Consider the following 19,202-nt stretch of genomic DNA (forward strand, 5'->3'; position numbering starts at 1 on the left):
TCAAAAGAGAATTGGATAAGTACTTAAAAGGGGGGGGGGGAGAGAAATTGCAGGGCTGTGGGAAAGGGTGGGGGAGTGAGACTAGCTGGATTGCTCTTGCTTAGAGCTGGTGCGGACTCGATGGGCCGAATGGCCTCCTTCCGTGCTGTAACCTATCTATGATTCTATGAAGTCTGGTAATTGTGGGCTGGCACTAGAACGAAATAACTGAAAGCTGCTGGATTGTTTAAAAACCCAGCTGCTCAGAAGGCAACCTACTATCGCCACCTAGTCTGGCAAACGTGCCACCAGTCCCACACTGGATGGCTCTTACTGGCTCTGAAGTGGCCTAGGAAACTGCTTGGTTGTAAAAACAATCACAAAGGGGTAACTAATAGACAATAAATGCAGACTTGCCAGCACCCAGATCCTAAGAAAACTGGAGCTGGTAGCCAAAGATCAATATAAAAACAGCTAGTTGATCAGAATGGTGTGTCTCAAATTTGGCTATTGCAGGCATATGGAATTGCAAATTATTCATTTTTTTAAAAATGTTTTCATACAGGCGGCAGCAGGGATCCTGTGTTACGTGGGAGCCTACGTCTTCATTACATACGATGACTACGATCACTTCTTTGAAGATGTGTACACTCTGATTCCTGCAGTTGTCATCATTGGGGTTGGGACGCTCCTGTTTATCATCGGCTTGATCGGCTGCTGTGCCACTATCCGTGAAAGCCACTGTGGCCTGGCAACTGTAAGTTGGGCGAGTAATGCAGTATCTGAACAAATAAGTTAATTTAAACTAAAATGTGCTGTCTTAACCCATACTGCAGCTTTAAATAATTGAAATGTTGGAAATGCAACATTTAAATCTCGTTTCAAGAAAAAAGATTTTAAAATTAAACTCCTTGTTAGCTCAAAAGCTGGTTTGGATATCATTGTTGGCTTGGAGTTTTAGTTTCTGGGCCCTATGTTAATGGACTTCAGCAATCTGAAGGAACCAATTTACTTTTTAATGGACTGGGAAAAGAGAATTTGTTGTGTGGATGAAATGGTGATAAATGAGCCAAGGAGAAACCACTATGTTTAGCCTGAAAAGCTTAAGATGCTGCCCCTTGTATGCATGATCATGTGTTTGTGGAATGAAATCTAAATCATGAATGACACCATCTGATTGCCCTTTTTAAAAGGGTGTTAACTCAATTTTTTCCCTCCCATTTTCTCCCCTGTGACTCGTGCCGAAGGTAAGATTGGTTGATTTACTCGAGTGATGCAGACTGAGACCCATGGATTGGGAGGTGATGGTACTTAATGCAAAAGCACCCCCTGATATAGAAAAAGGCCATAAAAAGTGTCTACAGGGTGGGTGACAGCACACAGCGTTAAAGCCTTGAGATGGTTCTCGTAGTAGGTGATAAATAGCAAGTCCCATTTGGCTTTTCAAATCATTTTTTGTTGCTCGTATATTTATAGGTCACAAAAAGCCTGCACAAAGGACTATTTGTAGCACAGGTTAACAATGTGATATTTAATCTGCAGAAACTGAAATGTTCTCTTTATTTCTTTCCCCAAAAGTTTGTGCTGATCCTGCTGTTAGTTTTCATCACAGAGGGAGTTGTCGTGGTACTTGGCTATATCTACAGAGCAAAGGTAAATGCAGGATATCCCCCTACATGCAGACTGACGTGCTTTAATTCCCTATTAGTTGGGTGGTGGTGGGGGCTGGTTGCTGAAATTCATTTCATGTAAAAAGCAAAACATGACTGCCATCCACTACTGCACAGCAGTAGGGAAAAGAAATGCCATTGATGTAATGATTATAGATGCCAATTATAGTATAATGCCATTAGATAAAATGCTTCTAGTTTGTGTAAATTTTTAATTTCAAAATGTACTTTCATAACTTAAAGATACAGTTTACACACTTCAAATATAGGGCACAAAATGCAACACAGCAGTTCAAAGGAATACAGTACAGATTGTATACATTATGTTAGAATTTTTAAAAATGTATTTTCTAATACATTCTGTAAATATAAGGTGGGGTGGCCCTATAGTTCAGTAGCCTCTAGTAGCGTGCATCCTGTTCTCACCCTGGGCATGTAGGTTCAGACCCCAGCCTTTCTTTAAACTTTGTGCAGCAATCAAGAGTTACAAATCTCTGAATAAGTCATGCAGTGTTGTGGTCAGACTATACTTTGTGTTGTATCCATTTCTTGTCAGACAAAGGGGGAGATATTCGAGCCCTGGAGATTGTGTGCAGAGAAGAGCCAGAAGATTGATCCCTAGGGTCATAGGATTAATGTGAATTTTAAAATTCTCATCCTTGTTTTCAAATCCCTCATGGCTTCGGCCCTCTCTATCTCTGTAACCTACAACCCGCTGAGATCTCTTTGCTCCACCATTGGCAGCCATGCCTTCAGCTGCTAAGTCCCTAAGCTCTGGAATTCCCTCCCTCTGCACGTCCATCCCTCCTGCTTTAAGGCACTCTTTTAAAACTAACCTCTTTGACCAAGCTTTTGGTCACCTGTCGTAATATCTCTGGCTTGGTGTCAAATTTTGTTTGATCGCTCCTGTGAACCGCCTTGGGATGTTTTACTACGTTAAAGGTGCTTTTTATAAATGCTAGCTGTAGTAGTTGTGACTGAAGAAACATGGACTTTTCAGCTTTGAAAGGCAATTGGAAGGGTAGCTTTATAGAGACTGGTATAGAAAAGATACACAAATAAAGCTGTGCCAGTTGGACAAGTTCAAACTAGAAAAAAAACAAGTTTATGCTTGATATCAGGGAGTACGTCAGTGATTAACACATGGCATGGACTGTTGGGTAGGGTAGTGGTGGCGAAACTTTGAAATCAACTTTTATTAAAAAAAAGTTAGATGCTGTGATGAGGGCTATAGGATCATTCTGGATGGATGAGCTGGAATTGACCTCCCTACCCTGTATCTTGTGCTCAACCAAAAAGTTATTCTGATGTGGGAGGAAGATCAGAAATCTTTATAACCCCTGCTCCAAAGTATGGTATTCCATGTCCTGAGGTGACCCATGCTGGTGATGTAGCTGAAGGAAAATTTGGAGGTGAATAGATTCGGGAATTGAAAGAACAAGCTATGGATTCATTAGGTTGCTGGTAACATGGGCTGCCAGCATTACTGGCTTAGTTTGTAAATTTTGGCTGCTTTGCTTCAGTTAAACGTGTGCATCTGCATTGTCCTTCTTGGTTCAACATTGAGCTTTGAGTCGCACTGAGTTCTGGTGTTACAAGCTGACTGCCTCATGCTGCCTAAACTCTTCTGAGTTTTACTTTCTGCAGTACCACACCCTGCAAGCTTTAAGAGGGGCTCATAAATAGATGGTTGAAATCAAGTGAATAATTGTTTACACTGCAAGTAAGGCAAAGAGGCTGCTTATATGCAAACTAGTCTGATTTGGTAATTTATTCCTCAATGATAGGCCGGGGGTAATTTCAGAATGAATTGGATTCAGTTAAAAGAGAAACTTCATTTAATTCCAAAAATTGCAGGATTTGTTGTAGTGGCAATCTTGCACACAGACTAGTGAAATCCTTCTGTAAAGTAAGGCTGCTCTGGGTAGAGTCATGTTGCATGCCTGTGTAGCAGCATTGTCCTTTTTATATAGTGCTGTCAAGTGAACTTGGTGTATAAAGTATTTGGGTTCATTTCCAGGATTCATTACCTGACAAACTCTGGGCTGTAACTAGCTACATATTGTTACTTCCTGTTTTTTTTAAAAAAAGAAAGTGTGAAGAAATCTTAAATGTAGTAAATGCTCATAGTTGTGTTTCCTAACTAAAAAAGAGTAAAGTTTAGTAACCATTTAACTAACATGCTTTGCCCTTTCTCTGGTGCTGTGACATTAGTCAGCCTTGCAGCACAGGAGTCTAAAACTTGTTTTATTCTGTGCAGGTGGAGGATGAGGTTGATAACAGTATTCAGAAAGTGTACAATGAATACAATGGAACATACCCAGATGCTGCCAGCCGTGCTATTGATTACGTACAGAGACAGGTGAGAGTAACTAAACAACGCACCCGTTCAGTTTGTGCTTCACCATTGGGATGCAATCAGTTTGCGTGTTCTTCAGTAGATACCTTTTCGATAATACTGTTTGGATGTTGAAGACTCTTTTCCCCCTACCCCCATCCCCTGGTTATTCCATGCTGCAGTGAAAGCTGTAGGCTGCATCCAAGGACATCAGATCATTACATCATTAGAACAGTGTGTCTGGTGGCCATTTTTCTTGCTCTATTTCCCATTGGTATTATAGTACTCCTGACCAGTTCTCCCAGCTACGAGGTGCATCACCTTGAGAGGCGTCTTGCTCCCACGCCACTGGAGAGATAGTGCTGCTAGCAAACGTAAGTGGTGTGGGTATCGCAGGTCACTGTTTTCTGGCCATAGTTACACTGAGCATTTGGCCCACTTGCACATGCTGGCAGTGCTGTTGTTTGCATTGTTGGCCTGAACAGAGTGGTAGCCAGAATATTTAATCACATTCATTATTTTTGAACAATTGCACTTATGTCCCGTCCAGTGCTCAGTAATCAGCCCATCGTTTATATGGCTGTAGCATCAGTAGGGCTGTTCAGTGATGGAGAGGCATTGCAGCCAAGTCTAATTCTGTTTACACAAATGCATGTTCTAGCAAGGATGATGTCTTATCACCTTATCTTAAAGCACATCACTGTGAATTACTTTTTCAAAGTGTATTGACTGTTGTATAGGCAAAAGCAGCAGCCAAAAAGCAATTAGATGCATATCCAGATAACTTTGTTCTTATGGTTATTTGATAGGAATGTTGGTCAGGACACTGGGAGAACTCCCTTCTCCAACTAATGCCATGGAATCTTTAGTATTCATCTGGTGGGGCAGACTGTTTAATGTCTCAATTGAAGGATAGGTCGCAGTCAGGAGTGGGAAGCCTTCCCTGATGTTTCCATCTGCCTCCAGCCTAGTAGCTTTGAAGCTAGTTGTTTAATTGCAGTGCAGCTACTGCCTTGGCACAGTGGGCATTGCACTTTCCTACTTTTTTTGCAATTACATGTGTTGTAATTGCTCTCATCTTAAAGCTACAAAAAGCTTGATATTTGTAATTGATAGCAAAAGATATGAACTCTGCTTCTTGAGTTGAAGAATCAGCTATATACAGATTGTCCAAAAATGTGCAACACAGTATTGTACTTAAAAGGTTTTAGATGACTGGCTGCTCTTGTGGCTTGAGATTCAAACCCCTCTAGTGTTACTGTACAGCCTTGCAATATAATCCTTTTTCATTTGTTGTAAATGAAAATACTAAACTCACCTATTGATCCAGTTTAAATTATATTTGAAATATTTTATTGCAGCTTCAAGTGTGGGGTGAGTGGAGAATTGTCACAACTCATTTATTAAAAAAAAATCTTTTTGATGTGGACTCTGCAGAGTTAAGTAACCTCAGCTGTGGGAGCAGTTGGGATGCTACAATTTACTTCCTAAGACCGTGGGCTTAGACAAAATCAGCAGGGTTTCTTAGTCGCTAGTTAGTGTCCCCAGTGGCAAGTCCGTGTATGTGCATATATAATGTCACATGCGCACACGCAGAGATATGGAGTTAACTCTGGGAGGGGGGCAGAGGCGAAGTAGTTTGGTGCACTGGGGTGCCATTGTTTTGTTGGGGTGGTGGTGAGGCAACTATTGATGTAGTCCACAGGATCCCCCCACCACTGTCCTGATGTCTGAAAGGCTGTGTTACCTATCCAAAAGAACACACATGCTTTCTGCCACAATAGCATTTTTATTAGTGTATGACAGAAATTGTGCCTGCAAGTCAACAAATAAAGAAACATTCGGAAACCTGATTTTGGTTGCTCCAAGGATTTAGGAACCCCAGTTTGAAAAACTGTGGTATGATGAGTGCCATCTATGCAAGTTTTAACTAACTATGTACTTCTGTCTTATAGCTGCGCTGTTGTGGCATCCACAATTACTCTGATTGGGAAAATACACCATGGTTCAAACAAACGAAAAACAATAGTGTGCCGATCAGCTGCTGCAAATCTGACATCAGCAACTGCACAGGCAGCATGAACCGTCCTTCGGACCTGTATTCAGAGGTAAGGCTGAGAACAAGTGACCACTATTGCAGAAGGAAAAATTTACTTCAGTTGTAATTTGAAAATTCTCGTTGGGCTCAAATTCCAGTATGTGGATAAACTGGCTGAAAAATTCCAAATATCTACTTTTTAAAATGAAGTGGGTAGGTTTGTTCCATAGCAGTGGGTTATTAATCAGCATTTTTGAAAGTATTCAGTCTTTCAGTATATATTACATCGTCCTACATGATGTTCTTTACATTTTTTTTTATTCGTTCATGTGATGTGGGCGTCACTGGCAAGACCAGCATTTATTGCCCATCCCTAATTGCCCTTGAGAAGGTGGTGGTGAGCTGCCGCCTTGAACCACTGCAGTCCGTGTGGTGAAGTTCTCCCACAGTGCACCTTGCATTGCAGCATCTCCTACTTTAAACTCTTCCAAAACTCTGGAACTCCTTTCCTTACTCTCTTCCTTCTGCAGTCTTTTTAAAACCCAAGTGTGTCTTTTTTGAACAGTTTTTCTCTCCTGTGTGCACTCTCTTCTGCCTCCATTTAAGCCTGTCCCATCCCTCCCCAAACAGTCTCTCCTTTTTGATACACCCCCTTGAAAACAATCTGAAATGTGTACAGTCACAAGTTTAAGTTTGACATTATTTCCAACCTCACCGAAGTAAGCTAAGTTGGGCCCAACAAACTGCTGACTTGATGCATTTCAACATCCCTGCAGGCTAGGGAGCAATGGCAGGTTGTGGCCCAGAATTAGAATACAGGTAGGCCTACTGTGTCAAGTTGTGTAATTGTATTGAGTAAATCTTGTAACTTGTGGGCTGCCACCAGAAAAATAAGTCCATGAAAGCTGCTGTGTTTTTCTTTTTTTAAAAAAGAATGACACCAACTGGTTCACTAATGCCCTTCAGGAAAGGAACCTGCCACTCTTATCTGGTCTGGCCTACATATATCTGAAGTCTTACTGTGTTTAACTCCTATTGTCCCCTGAAGTGGCCTGGAAGACTTAGCTGTTGAAAAAACAATTGCTCAAGATGGAGGCCCACCACCATCTTCAGGGCAACTAGGGATGAGCAATAAATGTGGCCCTGCCAGTGTCACTCATATCCCAAAAGGAAATTTTAAAAATAAAACTGATGTAGTTATTATGGTAAAAAGTGTATAATTCTGTGCTTCACTTTTTAAGCCAGTTGCATCTAAACCAGAGGAGCTTTACATGAATGTTCTCTCTCAATAACTTTTTTTAAAAAGGGTGTTTTTAAATTTTAGTTTAGCTGAAAAAGATTGCTATTTGCTGTTGAGAACAGTGTGCCTGAAATGACATTTGTCACAATATAATTTAACTTATTTAATTTGACTTTCATAATGTTAAACCTGTATATTGCTTTTATAGAAGCAAAGTAGGTAAGATTCCGTATCCGTTTCCCTGAGCCATTCAGTGGAAAAGACAACTGACTAGTTCGACTAGTTTGTTCAGTGCACCTGTGAGCTTGCTGCTAGATGTGCAATAATGGGCTCTGATTTGTTTGTCACTATCCTGATATGATGTAGTTGACCAGAAGAGATAGGAGCAGGCCATTCAGCCCCTTGAGCCTGCCCTGCCATTCAATGAGATCATGGCTGATCTGATTTTTACCTCAACTCCACTTTCCTCCCTCTTCCCCATATCCTTTGACTCCTGTGCTGATCAAAAATTTGTCTAACTCAGCCTTGAATGTATTCAATGACTCAGCCTCCACAGCTTTTTGGGGTAAAGAATTCCAAAGATTCATGACCCTCTGGGAGAAGAAATTCCTCCTCACTTTCGTCTTAAACGGGCAACCCCTTATTCTGAGACTATGCCCCCTAGTTTTAGATTCCCCTGTGAGGGGTAACATCCTCTCAGCATCTACCCTATTGAGTCCCCTCAATCTTGTATGTTTCAATAAGATCTCCTCTCATTCTTCTAAACTCCAATGAGTATAGACCCAACCTGTTCAATCTTTCCTCATTAGACAACTCTTCCATACCTGGAATCAACCTAGTGAACCTTCTCTGAACTGCCTCCAATGCAAGTATGTCCTTCCTTAAATAAGGGCACCAGAACCTAATGCAGTACTCCAGGTGTGGTCTCACCAGCACCCTGTACAGTTGTAGCACGACCTCCCTGCTTTTATACTCCATCCCCCTAGAAATAAAGGCCAATATTCCGTTTGCCTTCTGGATTACCAGCTGCACCTGTATGTTGACTGTGTTTCATGTACAAGGACACCCAGATCCCTCTGTACTGCAGCATTTTGTAGTATTTCTCCATTCAAATAATATTTTGCTTTTTTAATTTTTCCTCCCAAAGTGGAAGACTTCACATTTTCCCACATTATATTCCATCTGCCAAATTTTTGCCCAGCCACTTAACCTTTCAATATCCCTTTGCAGACACTGTCCTCATCGCAGCTTGCTTTTCCACCTATCTTTGTATCTTCAACAAATTTGGCCACAAGACACTGTTCCTTCATCCAAGTCATTGATGTATATTGTAAATAGTTGAGATCCCTGCAGCACCCCACAAGTTACAGATTACCATTTTGAAAATGACCTTTTTATCCTGACTCTGTTTTCTGTTAGTTAGCCAATCCTCTATCCATGCCAGTATATTACTCCGTGGTTAATCTCCCAAGTTTCTCGAACAACCTGCAACTCTTTCACCATTTTACTGATGTGGCACCAATACCAGAATTGCTGTGCAAGAGCAGAGTTTCCCATTCTTGAACAGGAACTCCCCAGATAACCTAGTGGATCAAGGTGCAATCTGATGTACTATTAAGTTATACTTGATTGCTGATCTGTGCTGTTAGCTGTTCTTATCCAGGGCTGTTGTAGTGCTGCTACTGATAGTACGCTGGACTGGGGAGGAGGGAAAAAAATCAACCCAGGTTCCTGATTTAATATCCAATGGCCCCTGCAACAAAAATGTGAGGGTAGGATCAGCTACGATGCTCACTGGCTCACAATGAGTGACCATGTGGCTGAGATACAGGACGATTGCTGATGTCTTTTGAAGTTCAAGGGAGAAATGTGCATGTGGGGTGGAGGAGAGAAGAAACAAAAAAACTGGGCATAATTTTCATTTTTAAAAATCTTTTAACCACGCACAGGGATGCAAAGTTCTGGTGGTGAAGAAGCTACAAGAAATCATGATGTATGTTATTACGGCTGCTCTGGCATTTGCAATTATTCAGGTAAGGCTGAAGGCTGAAGACTGAGTTGGTATCGAATCTTAAAGCACAGGAGGCTATTTGGCCCATTGTGCCTGTGCCGGCTTTGAAAGAGCTATCCAATTAATCCCACTCCCCTGCTCTTTATATATTGATTATGGTGGCCTACTGTGGAAAGAGAGCATACGGAAACAGTAGCAATATGTTGGATTGTTTTGCAAGATTAAAAACAGCATCACACTTGCTGTGTGGGTCTTACACACCTGTGAGAATTGGAGCTTCAGTGATAGCCATTCAGGCTTGCTTTCAACTGGCATATAATTGTTGACTTGCCTTCACTAGTTGTAAACCACACCTGTGTCTTTTATGTCATCTGGTAAGCGTTTGATCTAGTGCTAGGTTTCGCTCTTGTTTTATAGGTCATAACATGCATGGGTGTTACCATCAATGGAACTTGTGGTAAACTGCTTTCATCTTTTACTCCTTTTTGTAGATGGATTATATATGATGGCTGACATGTTCACATCTATTAAGATGCCATCCCATTTGAGGTTGCTGCTACAGGGAATTTGAGTTCCAATAGGGGGATAGTATATAGAGGAGGAGGCAGGGCCGTGCGCGCTCTCATTGAACTTGTCACATCGCAACACGACTACAAATGAGGGCCATTCAGCCCATCTTTCATGCCCCACAAGTCACACCATCCATTAAGATCTAAATTTTCAGCTTCACTATTCTTGCATTCTGTGTTGAGCATTTTCTTCCTGATTGTCCTAAATTTGCCCTTCACCAATTTGTATCTGTGCCTCCTTATTTTGGTTTACCTTTAAATAATGGTCCGGGTTTAGCTTTTCTCCACTGTTTTTTAATGTGCACTACTTCTGTAAGATTCCCTCCCCCACTTCTCATTTGCTGCCTTTCAAAGCTAAGAGTGCAAGTTTCTGTAATCTGTCCTTGTGCTCAGTCTGTTGATGGGATCTGACTTGTGGCATATCACTAAACTGCCACCAGGCCTTGTATATCACCCTTGGTTTGGGTGACCTGTGAAGATCATGTGACTGCACCTTTTCAAGCTCCATTTCAGAATGATTTATTTTCTACTTTAATGTCCTAGTTATTTTCTTTCAATCAAAATGTTAGGATTATTGTGCTGCTATTGAAGATGAAGACCCCATTCTCAAAACACTAGGTACTTGTTGCACCACAAGTGATAAAGATGCACCACCTTTGAAACTGATACCAGTCAGTTCATAATACATTAACCTGCAAGGGGCTTTTTTTTGCAGTGCCTCCTTAGCTGACAGCAGAGTAGCTGTACAAGGGCCGTCTTCCATCTGTGCAAAGTCAGCTGAGTTCAGCCTGGGTAGCAGTATAGGTACCACAATGGCGCTCTGTTCCTGGGTTAAGGAGAGATTAATCTTGTCACGTTTTAGCACAGCACAAAACACAATCACTGACCCAAATGTCAGTCGTCATATTCAATAAAAACATTTTTATGATAGCTATCCATTAACCCGAGCTGAAAATGTGTGATGGCTGGGATCACCAGCCATGTGGGGACCTTTTTTTTTTATTCGTTCACGGGATGTGGGCGTCGCTGGCAAGGCCGGCATTTATTGCCCATCCCTAATTGCCCTCGAAGGTGGTGGTGAGCCGCCTTCTTGAACTGCTGCAGTCCGTGTGGTGACGGTTCTCCCACAATGCTGTTAGGAAGGGAGTTCCAGGATTTTGACCCAGCGACAATGAAGGAACGGCGATATATTTCCAAGTCGGGATGGTGTGTGACTTGGAGGGGAACGTGCAGGTGGTGGTGTTCCCATGCGCCTGCTGCCCTTGTCCTTCTAGGTGGTAGAGGTCGCCGGTTTGGGAGGTGCTGTCGAAGAAGCCTTGGCGAGTTGCTGCAGTGCATCCTGTGGATGGTGCACACTGCAGCCACAGTGCGCCGGTGGTGAAGGGAGTGAATGTTTAGGGTGGTGGATGGGGTGCCAATCAAGCGGGCTGCTTTATCTTGGATGGTGTCGAGCTTCTTGAGTGTTGTTGGAGCTGCACTCATCCAGGCAAGTGGAGAGTATTCCATCACACTCCTGACTTGTGCCTTGTAGATGGTGGAAAGGCTTTGGGGAGTCGGGAGGTGAGTCACTCGCCGCAGAATACCCAACCTCTGACCTGCTCTCGTAGCCACAGTATTTATATGGCTGGTCCAGTTAAGTTTCTGGTCAATGGTGACCCCCAGGATGTTGATGATGGTGGATTCCGCGATGATAATGCCGTTGAATGTCAAGGGGAGGTGGTTAGACTCTCTCTTGTTGGAGATGGTCATTGCCTGGCACTTATCTGGCGTGAATGTTACTTGCCACTTATGAGCCCAAGCCTGGATGTTGTCCAGGTCTTGCTGCATGCAGGCTCGGACTGCTTCATTATCTGAGGGGTTGCGAATGGAGCTGAACACTGTGCAGTCATCAGCGAACATCCCCATTTCTGACCTTATGTTGGAGGGAAGGTCATTGATGAAGCAGCTGAAGATGGTTGGGCCAAGGGCACTGCCCTGAGGAACTCCTGCAGCAATGCCCTGGGGCTGAGATGACTGGCCTCCAACAACCACCACCATCTTCCTTTGTGCCAGGTATGACTCCAGCCACTGGAGAGTTTTCCCCCTGATTCCCATGGACTTCAATTTTACTAGGGCTCCTTGGTGCCACACTCGGTCAAATGCTGCCTTGATGTCAAGGGCAGTCACTCTCACCTCTCCTCTGGAATTCAGCTCTTTTGTCCATGTTTGGACCAAGGCTGTAATGAGGTCTGGAGCCGAGTGGTCCTGGCGGAACCCAAACTGAGCATCGGTGAGCAGGTTATTGGTGAGTAAGTGCCGCTTGATAGCACTGTCGACGACACCTTCCATCACTTTGCTGATGATTGAGAGTAGACTGATGGGGCGGTAATTGGCCGGATTGGATTTGTCCTGCTTTTTGTGGACAGGACATACCTGGGCAATTTTCCACATTGTCGGGTGGATGCCAGTGTTGTAGCTGTACTGGAACAGCTTGGCTAGAGGCGCAGCTAGTTCTGGAGCACAAGTCTTCAGCACTACAGCTGGGATGTTGTCGGGGGCCCATAGCCTTTGCTGTATCCAGTGCACTCAGCCGTTTCTTGATATCACGTGGAGTGAATCGAATTGGCCGAAGACTGGCTTCCGTGATGGTGGGGATATCGGGAGGAGGCTGAGATGGATTATCCACTCGGCACTTCTGGCTGAAGATGGTTGCAAACGCTTCAGCCTTGTCTTTTGCACTCACGTGCTGGACTCCGCCATCATTGAGAATGGGGATGTTTGCAGAGCCTCCTCCTCCCGTTAGTTGTTTAATTGTCCACCACCATTCACGACTGGATGTGGCAGGACTGCAGAGCTTTGATCTGATCCGTTGGTTGTGGAATCGCTTAGCTCTGTCTATAGCATGTTGCTTCCGCTGTTTCGCATGCATGTAGTACTGAGTTGTAGCTTCACCAGGTTGGCACCTCATTTTTAGGTACGCCTGGTGCTGCTCCTGGCATGCTCTTCTACACTCCTCATTGAACCAGGGTTGATCCCCTGGCTTGTTGGTAATGGTAGTGAGGAATATGCCGGGCCATGAGGTTACAGATTGTGCTGGAATACAATTCTGCTGCTGCTGATGGCCCACAGCGCCTCATGGATGCCCAGTTTTGAGCTGCTAGATCTGTTCTGAATCTATCCCATTTAGCACGGTGGTAGTGCCACACAACACGTTGGATGGTGTCCTCAGTGCGAAGACAGGATTTCATCTCCACGAGGACTGTGCGGTGGTCACTCCTACCAATACTGTCATGGACAGATGCATTTGCGACAGGTAGATTGGTGAGGATGAGGTCAAGTAAGTTTTTCCCTCGTGTTGGTTCGCTCACCACCTGCCGCAGGCCCAGTCTTGCAGCTATGTCCTTCAGGACTCGGCCAGCTCGGTCAGTGGTGGTGCTACCGAGCCGCTCTTTGTGATGGACATTGAAGTCCCCCACCCAGAGTACATTTTGTGCCCTTGCTACCCTCAGTGCTTCCTCCAAGTGGTGTTCAACATGGAGGATGACTGATTCATCAGCTGAGGGAGGGCAGTCGGTGGTAATCAGCAGGAGGTTTCCTTGCCCATGTTTGACCTGATGCCATGAGATTTCATGGGGTCCAGAGTCAATGTTGAGGACTCCCAGGGCCACTCCCTCCTGACTGTATATCACTGTACCGCCACCTCTGGTGGGTCTGTCCTGCCGGTGGGACAGGACATACCCAGGGATGGTGATGGAAGAGTCTGGGACGTTGGCTGAAAGATATGATTCTGAGTATGGCTATGTCAGGCTGTTGCTTGACTAGTCTGTGGGACAGCTCTCCCAATTTTGGCACAAGTCCCCAGATGTTCGTAAGGAGGACCTTGCAGGGTCGACTGGGCTTGGTGTTTTGCCGTTGTCGTGTCCGGTGCCTAGTGGTCCGATGCCGGGTGGTCCGTCCGGTTTTATTCTTATTGTGACTTTTCGTAGCGAGATTTTACAACTGAGTGGCTTGCTGGGCCATTTCAGAGGGCAATTAAGAATCAACCACATTGCTGTGGGTCTGGAGTCACATATAGGCCAGACCGGGTAAGGGCGGCAGGCTTCCTTCCCTAAAGGACATTAGTGAACCAGATGGGTTTTTACGACAATCCGGTAGTTTCATGGCCATCATTACTGATACTAGTATTTTAATTCCAGATTTTTATTTAATTAATTGAATTTAATTAATTGAATTTAAATTCGCCAGCTGCCGTGGCAGGATTTGAACTCATGACTCTGGATTTTAGTCCAGGCCTCTGGATTACTAGCCCAGTAACATAACCACTATGCTACCGTACCCTATGATGCACAGACCCATGTCTTATTATTCAGTAATGCAGCACATTGGAGCTGTTGTGGTTGAAAGCTTCATTCTCCGGTGGTCTCATCTAGAGCAGCAGTGGAGCTGTGAAATTGGCCTTGGGAGTCTAAGCTGGGGTGGGGGAAAGAGAATCCTTTCCCCTCACTATCTAGCGATTCAGGCTAAAAGTTGCCCATGTGCGGAATTTGGACGAAGACAGAATCTGATTCTAACATGTCCGCATCACTGGTCTGCTGACATTGGCTATCTGGGCTCACACATGAAGGGGGGCAGCTGGCATGCATGAATCAGCACTTTCAAGAAAGGAGGAAATTGACTAGTGAGGTACATTGGGCAGAAACTGTTCTGTGGTTGACATGTAAGTAACACAACATTGTGTCATTGGAGATAATAAACTGATTTTAGAAATCCATGATTATTATCAATAAAACTAGCAAATACCATCTACAGAATTGCTGTGTGAACACTGTAGAACAAAAACCTGTTTCCCTCCCTATGAATTACTTGATTTGCTTCATTGCAAGTTATTCCTTCTTGTGAATGTCCCTGCAGCGCCACCTGCAAGTGTCAATATTGACCTGTGTACATTGAGTGAGTTGCTGTGAAGTTTTTTAAAAGTCTACACTTCCATTTTGGGATTGACTAGTTATAAGCTGCTTGTATTTTTCACTTGGAGCCACTGACTCCCTACACTTGGGTATCGCACAGTCAGTGCCAACCCCAGAGGAAACTTGCCAGTCGCTAAAAGCAGCTCCTGGGTGGGCTTTGCTCTTAAGTTGAGGAACTACATGTTCTCATCTGTAACGTAGAATCATAGAATGGTTACAGCACAGAAGGAGGCCATTTGGCCCACCAAGCCCATGCAGGCTCTTTAAGAGCAATCCAGTTAGTCCCATTCCCCTGCTCTTATAACATTATCAAATCTTTCGAATACTGTAGACATTAAACTATTGTGCATTCAAATCACAAGCACTTCCTTCCAAGCAATATGCGTCTGGGTTTGGGTTTTGGTTATTTTTTGTTAGATGTTTTATTGGGTGTAGCAAATTGGTTTGCCACATTTACTGAGATGGCATTGAGCAAGGAACTGTCTTGTCTCTTTCTTGGAAAGAAGGTGGAGGTACCTCAGTTATCTTGGGTCTCTTACTGCCCTTGTACTAAACAATGTTATGGGTATGCAGGTTTGATCCTGAACTAACTAATTAGTATGTTTGTTGCAAATTCATTCTTATTAGAGACCTATGTAATGCCCAAATTGCTGAGGATTTTTTCTCTCCCTCATTTTATTGTAGGATGTGGGTGGGATTGTCAAATTGGTCACAATATAAATAGTAAAACTCTCCCATAAAACCTAGCTAAACACCCAATGTATTGGACTAGATTGGGAGCTACTCTATTTTGCTTGCTTCTACCTGTTATGACCCCATGCTACAGCATCACCAGCCAATAGAGCAGGTAGGGAATGAGCTGTTAACTCACCCTGCACCTTGAGCAGCATTGCTGGAGTGATACAGAAGTAGAAACTAATGACCTCAAAGCATTATTCTTTCTTTACCAGTGTGTTGCTGGTTCTTATGATGCCTGATTTGAGGCTGTTGCTTCCCACAGCAGCTCTTGGGACCTAAGAAAAACATCCAAGGTCGTTTCACAGGATATGTATCTCTATCATGCCTCCAATAACATCCAAGAAGCAACTTTTCAAAGTTAGATGCTGTATAAATGCAAGTTGTTATACAAGCACTAGAAACCAACTGCAAGAGTTAAAGCCACAAGAAAGCAATAGAGGAGATGTTGTGAAGATCCATGTGGAGAAAGTACAGAGCTGGATTGTCTTGAAATGTTATTTGTTGGGGGAGCTGGGGGGGGGAATTATTTACTGACCTGTCAGTGGGGGAATTTTACAGTTTTATCAGACAAGCTCTCCTGGGAAATTTTTGAAAAAGCTTACTTTTGTATATCTCTGCATAGTTCATTTACAGCCTGTACAGTGGATGTGATATTTAATTCATAAAGTTTGAGTCTTAAATTGGATGCTAGAAACAACAATTTGTGGGTAACTGAGAAATGGTGAATGTATAAATAGATTATGCTGCCGACTGCAATCATTCCATCTCTTGTTTAGGAGATGCACTTTATTTTCTCCAAGTGAGAGAATGTAGGTGCTGAGGAATGGAACATTTTCCATTTCCGACACCTGTGTTTGCATTGAGTGTTCCCAGGTACAGCACAGTAAGATGCAAAGCTCCTGCTAATCAGCCCCAACTTGTCTCAGTTCTGACCTCAAGGACATTCCTACTGTATCCATGTGGCACTTTTTCCACATTGGCAATTAGTGCTGAATTAGAGATGGATTTATGCTATAGGTCTATACCCACCAGGAACTGGTTTGAGACTGCCCAATAGGATTTCCCATAGGGCTTGACAGCCAGCAAGCTTTCATCCTGTCAGTCCCAGTGGTGAAAGGTATGAGTCTGACCCACTATTATCCAGTTCCTCAGTAGATGCACTGATAGTCAGAACCAAACTGCTTGGCTATGCCAAGGTTCTTTGAAGCATCAGCTCATTTCTCCTGAGATGAGGGACTTCCCATTCTAGGAAGAAAATGCCTAATCAATTACACATCCTGACAATGCAAAATCTATACAGATTAAAAGTAAACTGAAAATGTTTGCACTATATTGCAGACCCATCAGCTTCCAAAAGAGAAGATGGGTCCATGTTTCAGATGGGCACCCTCCATCTTATACTCCAGCATGTAACTCCCATCCCACTATTTGCCCTACAGAATCACTATCTTCAGTCTGAAAACTGCCTAGCTCTTTCATATATGTAAGGAATCTTACAACACCAGGTTATAGTCCAACAGTTTTAGTTTCAAATAAAACTGTTGGACTATAACCTGGTGTTGTAAGATTCCTTACATTTGTCCACCCCAGTCCATCACTGGCATCTCCACACCATGGCTTTCATATATGAAAAGGGCTGCTTTATAGTGGTAGGTTTGGTCCTGCAGCTGTACACGCATTGCTGGGCTGCTCCTATATGCTGTTAGTTTTATTAAAACACTAATCCATCTGTCTGTAAAATCGCAGACTATGACTCCAGTTTCTCCAGGCTTATACATTCAACAGCTCAGTTTTAAAAAAATCTCTTGCTGTTTTTTTCACACTGCATTTTGTAGTGACAAATGGTGCTTGGAAGGGTGTCTTTTATATTTAAAAAAAATCCTTATGTTAATCTACCCCTCCCCCACATCACCCAGTATTCCCTAGGCAGCAGTGTAGCTGAGTGCAGCTTTATTTCTGCACTAAATGTATGTGATTGCAGACTGGATGCTTTACCTTTTCCCTCCCTGGTGAGAAAACACCCTTCTGCCTTGCTGAAAATTAAGTGGACAGTGTATGTGTGTTGGGGGGTGGCTGGAGAAATGAAGCTCGAGCACAAATCTGAATCTATCCTCTTGGTTCAGCTGCTCATGTAAAAGCACCACCTGTCTTTTTTGAAGAAAAAAATAAATAAAATGCTGAACACCTTTCCTGTTTAAAAGGTTTCAACTTTTATGAACAAAAAATTCTGAAACATTGGATGCTCTGTTTTGACCTTGTGCATCAGTGGAACAGCAGTAGTGCCAGACTGGGTAGAGATTTCTTTTTTGAAGCAAGCCTTTGAGCGTGCACACTGACCCCATTGTGTCACGTCCACACAATACACAGTATCCTGTGGCAACTTTACTCAAGCCAGGCAGCTATAGAAAGAAATAACTTGGATTGAAATTACTGTTTACCTCTGGGTTATTTTTCAGAGCAGTGCTGCATTCAGACCCTATAAAGCAGTCATAAGAGATTGAGTTCTTCCAGTTCAAAATAATTTTTAGAAAAATTAAATTCTGTTTGCATTTGTCAATATTGCCCAGACATGTGTACAGAAACTCTAGAATCTCTTGAATTGCAAGTATTTCCAGAAGTGATCACAACATACAGTTGCTACTTGGAGATGCTCTTCGGATTGGGGGGGGGGGAGGGGATGAGGGAGAGTTTACCAGTGTACAAACTGCACTAAACCTGTAATTAAAAGGGACTTTGTGCTCGTACAGTGGCAAATGTCCGCTATGCCTCGGAACCCCGCTGATTTTTTTTTCTCCTCTCTTCAAAATAACGAATGCATCCTACAGAATATCCTGAACCTAAAATCAGGAATGTTGGGAGAGCACATTGGGAATATTAGTACTTGCGGAGTGACTGGACAAAGTGATTTTATCACCGGATCTGCTCAGTAACATTTTTTTAACTGCCTCCATGTCTCAATGTATTGCAACAACAACTGGTGCTATACATAGTGTAGAAATTTACGATGTTGTGCTGCACCAGATCACTTGCCCTCTGACACAAATTTGTCTTACTTAGTTATGCTTTTGTCAGTTGGTGGCTGTTGGGGTCCAGGTTCTCCTCAGAAGGAGGAAGAACCAGTGGGTAAGATTTTACTCTTTCCAGCTAATTACCCAAGGCTGTACACCTCTTATCGCCCACCTCTGGGGGCCCATCATTGATAGGAGCCTGGGACAGGGTCTCCAGCCTGCCTCTGTTAAAAGGAATCTGCTGCAAAGAGATTTTGAGGGGGATATTTTAACATCGAGCATCCCTGTACAGTGCCCTCCTGCTTTGATCTCCACCCAGCTACCTTATCTTGATCGCAAACACAGCAAGCTGATTCACAAATGCTAGAATCCCAAAATCCATACTGGTTTAAAGTGCCTTGTATTTACTACTGAAAAGGTGGTTTCTCTTCTGGAGCTGTAAGATCAAACTGAACTTTTGAGGTGTTCCTGGGTCAACATCAAAAGATGTTTTTGTCGCAATAAACTTGTCAATTTTCCATTGGGCTTCAAAGGCTGGACCTCTTGTTCTAGTGACTGCTTTGCTGACGGGCAGCTGGCCTGCAGTAGTTTTTGCTTTGGAATTTGATTCAGGGTGTGGGAAAGATTGTAACTAGAAGGCATAAAGGGTATCCCTTTACTCATTG

At 43.3% G+C, this 19,202-nt stretch overlaps 1 protein-coding gene across 1 annotated transcript in view; it reads left to right on the forward strand.

The window, feature by feature from the left end:
- The window catches only part of LOC137304797 (tetraspanin-3-like), a 40,888-nt gene that overhangs the window by 13,308 nt on the left and 8,378 nt on the right, over positions 1 to 19,202 (forward strand). Inside the window, exons 2-6 of the mRNA XM_067973521.1 lie at positions 545 to 736; positions 1,558 to 1,632; positions 3,910 to 4,011; positions 5,943 to 6,095; positions 9,215 to 9,298. Coding sequence (XP_067829622.1) covers positions 545 to 736; positions 1,558 to 1,632; positions 3,910 to 4,011; positions 5,943 to 6,095; positions 9,215 to 9,298 — 606 coding nt within the window. The remainder of the gene's footprint in view (positions 1 to 544; positions 737 to 1,557; positions 1,633 to 3,909; positions 4,012 to 5,942; positions 6,096 to 9,214; positions 9,299 to 19,202) is intronic.

Source organism: Heptranchias perlo, chromosome 38 (genome assembly GCF_035084215.1).
Source record: "Heptranchias perlo isolate sHepPer1 chromosome 38, sHepPer1.hap1, whole genome shotgun sequence".
Taxonomy (NCBI): Eukaryota; Metazoa; Chordata; class Chondrichthyes; order Hexanchiformes; family Hexanchidae; genus Heptranchias; species Heptranchias perlo.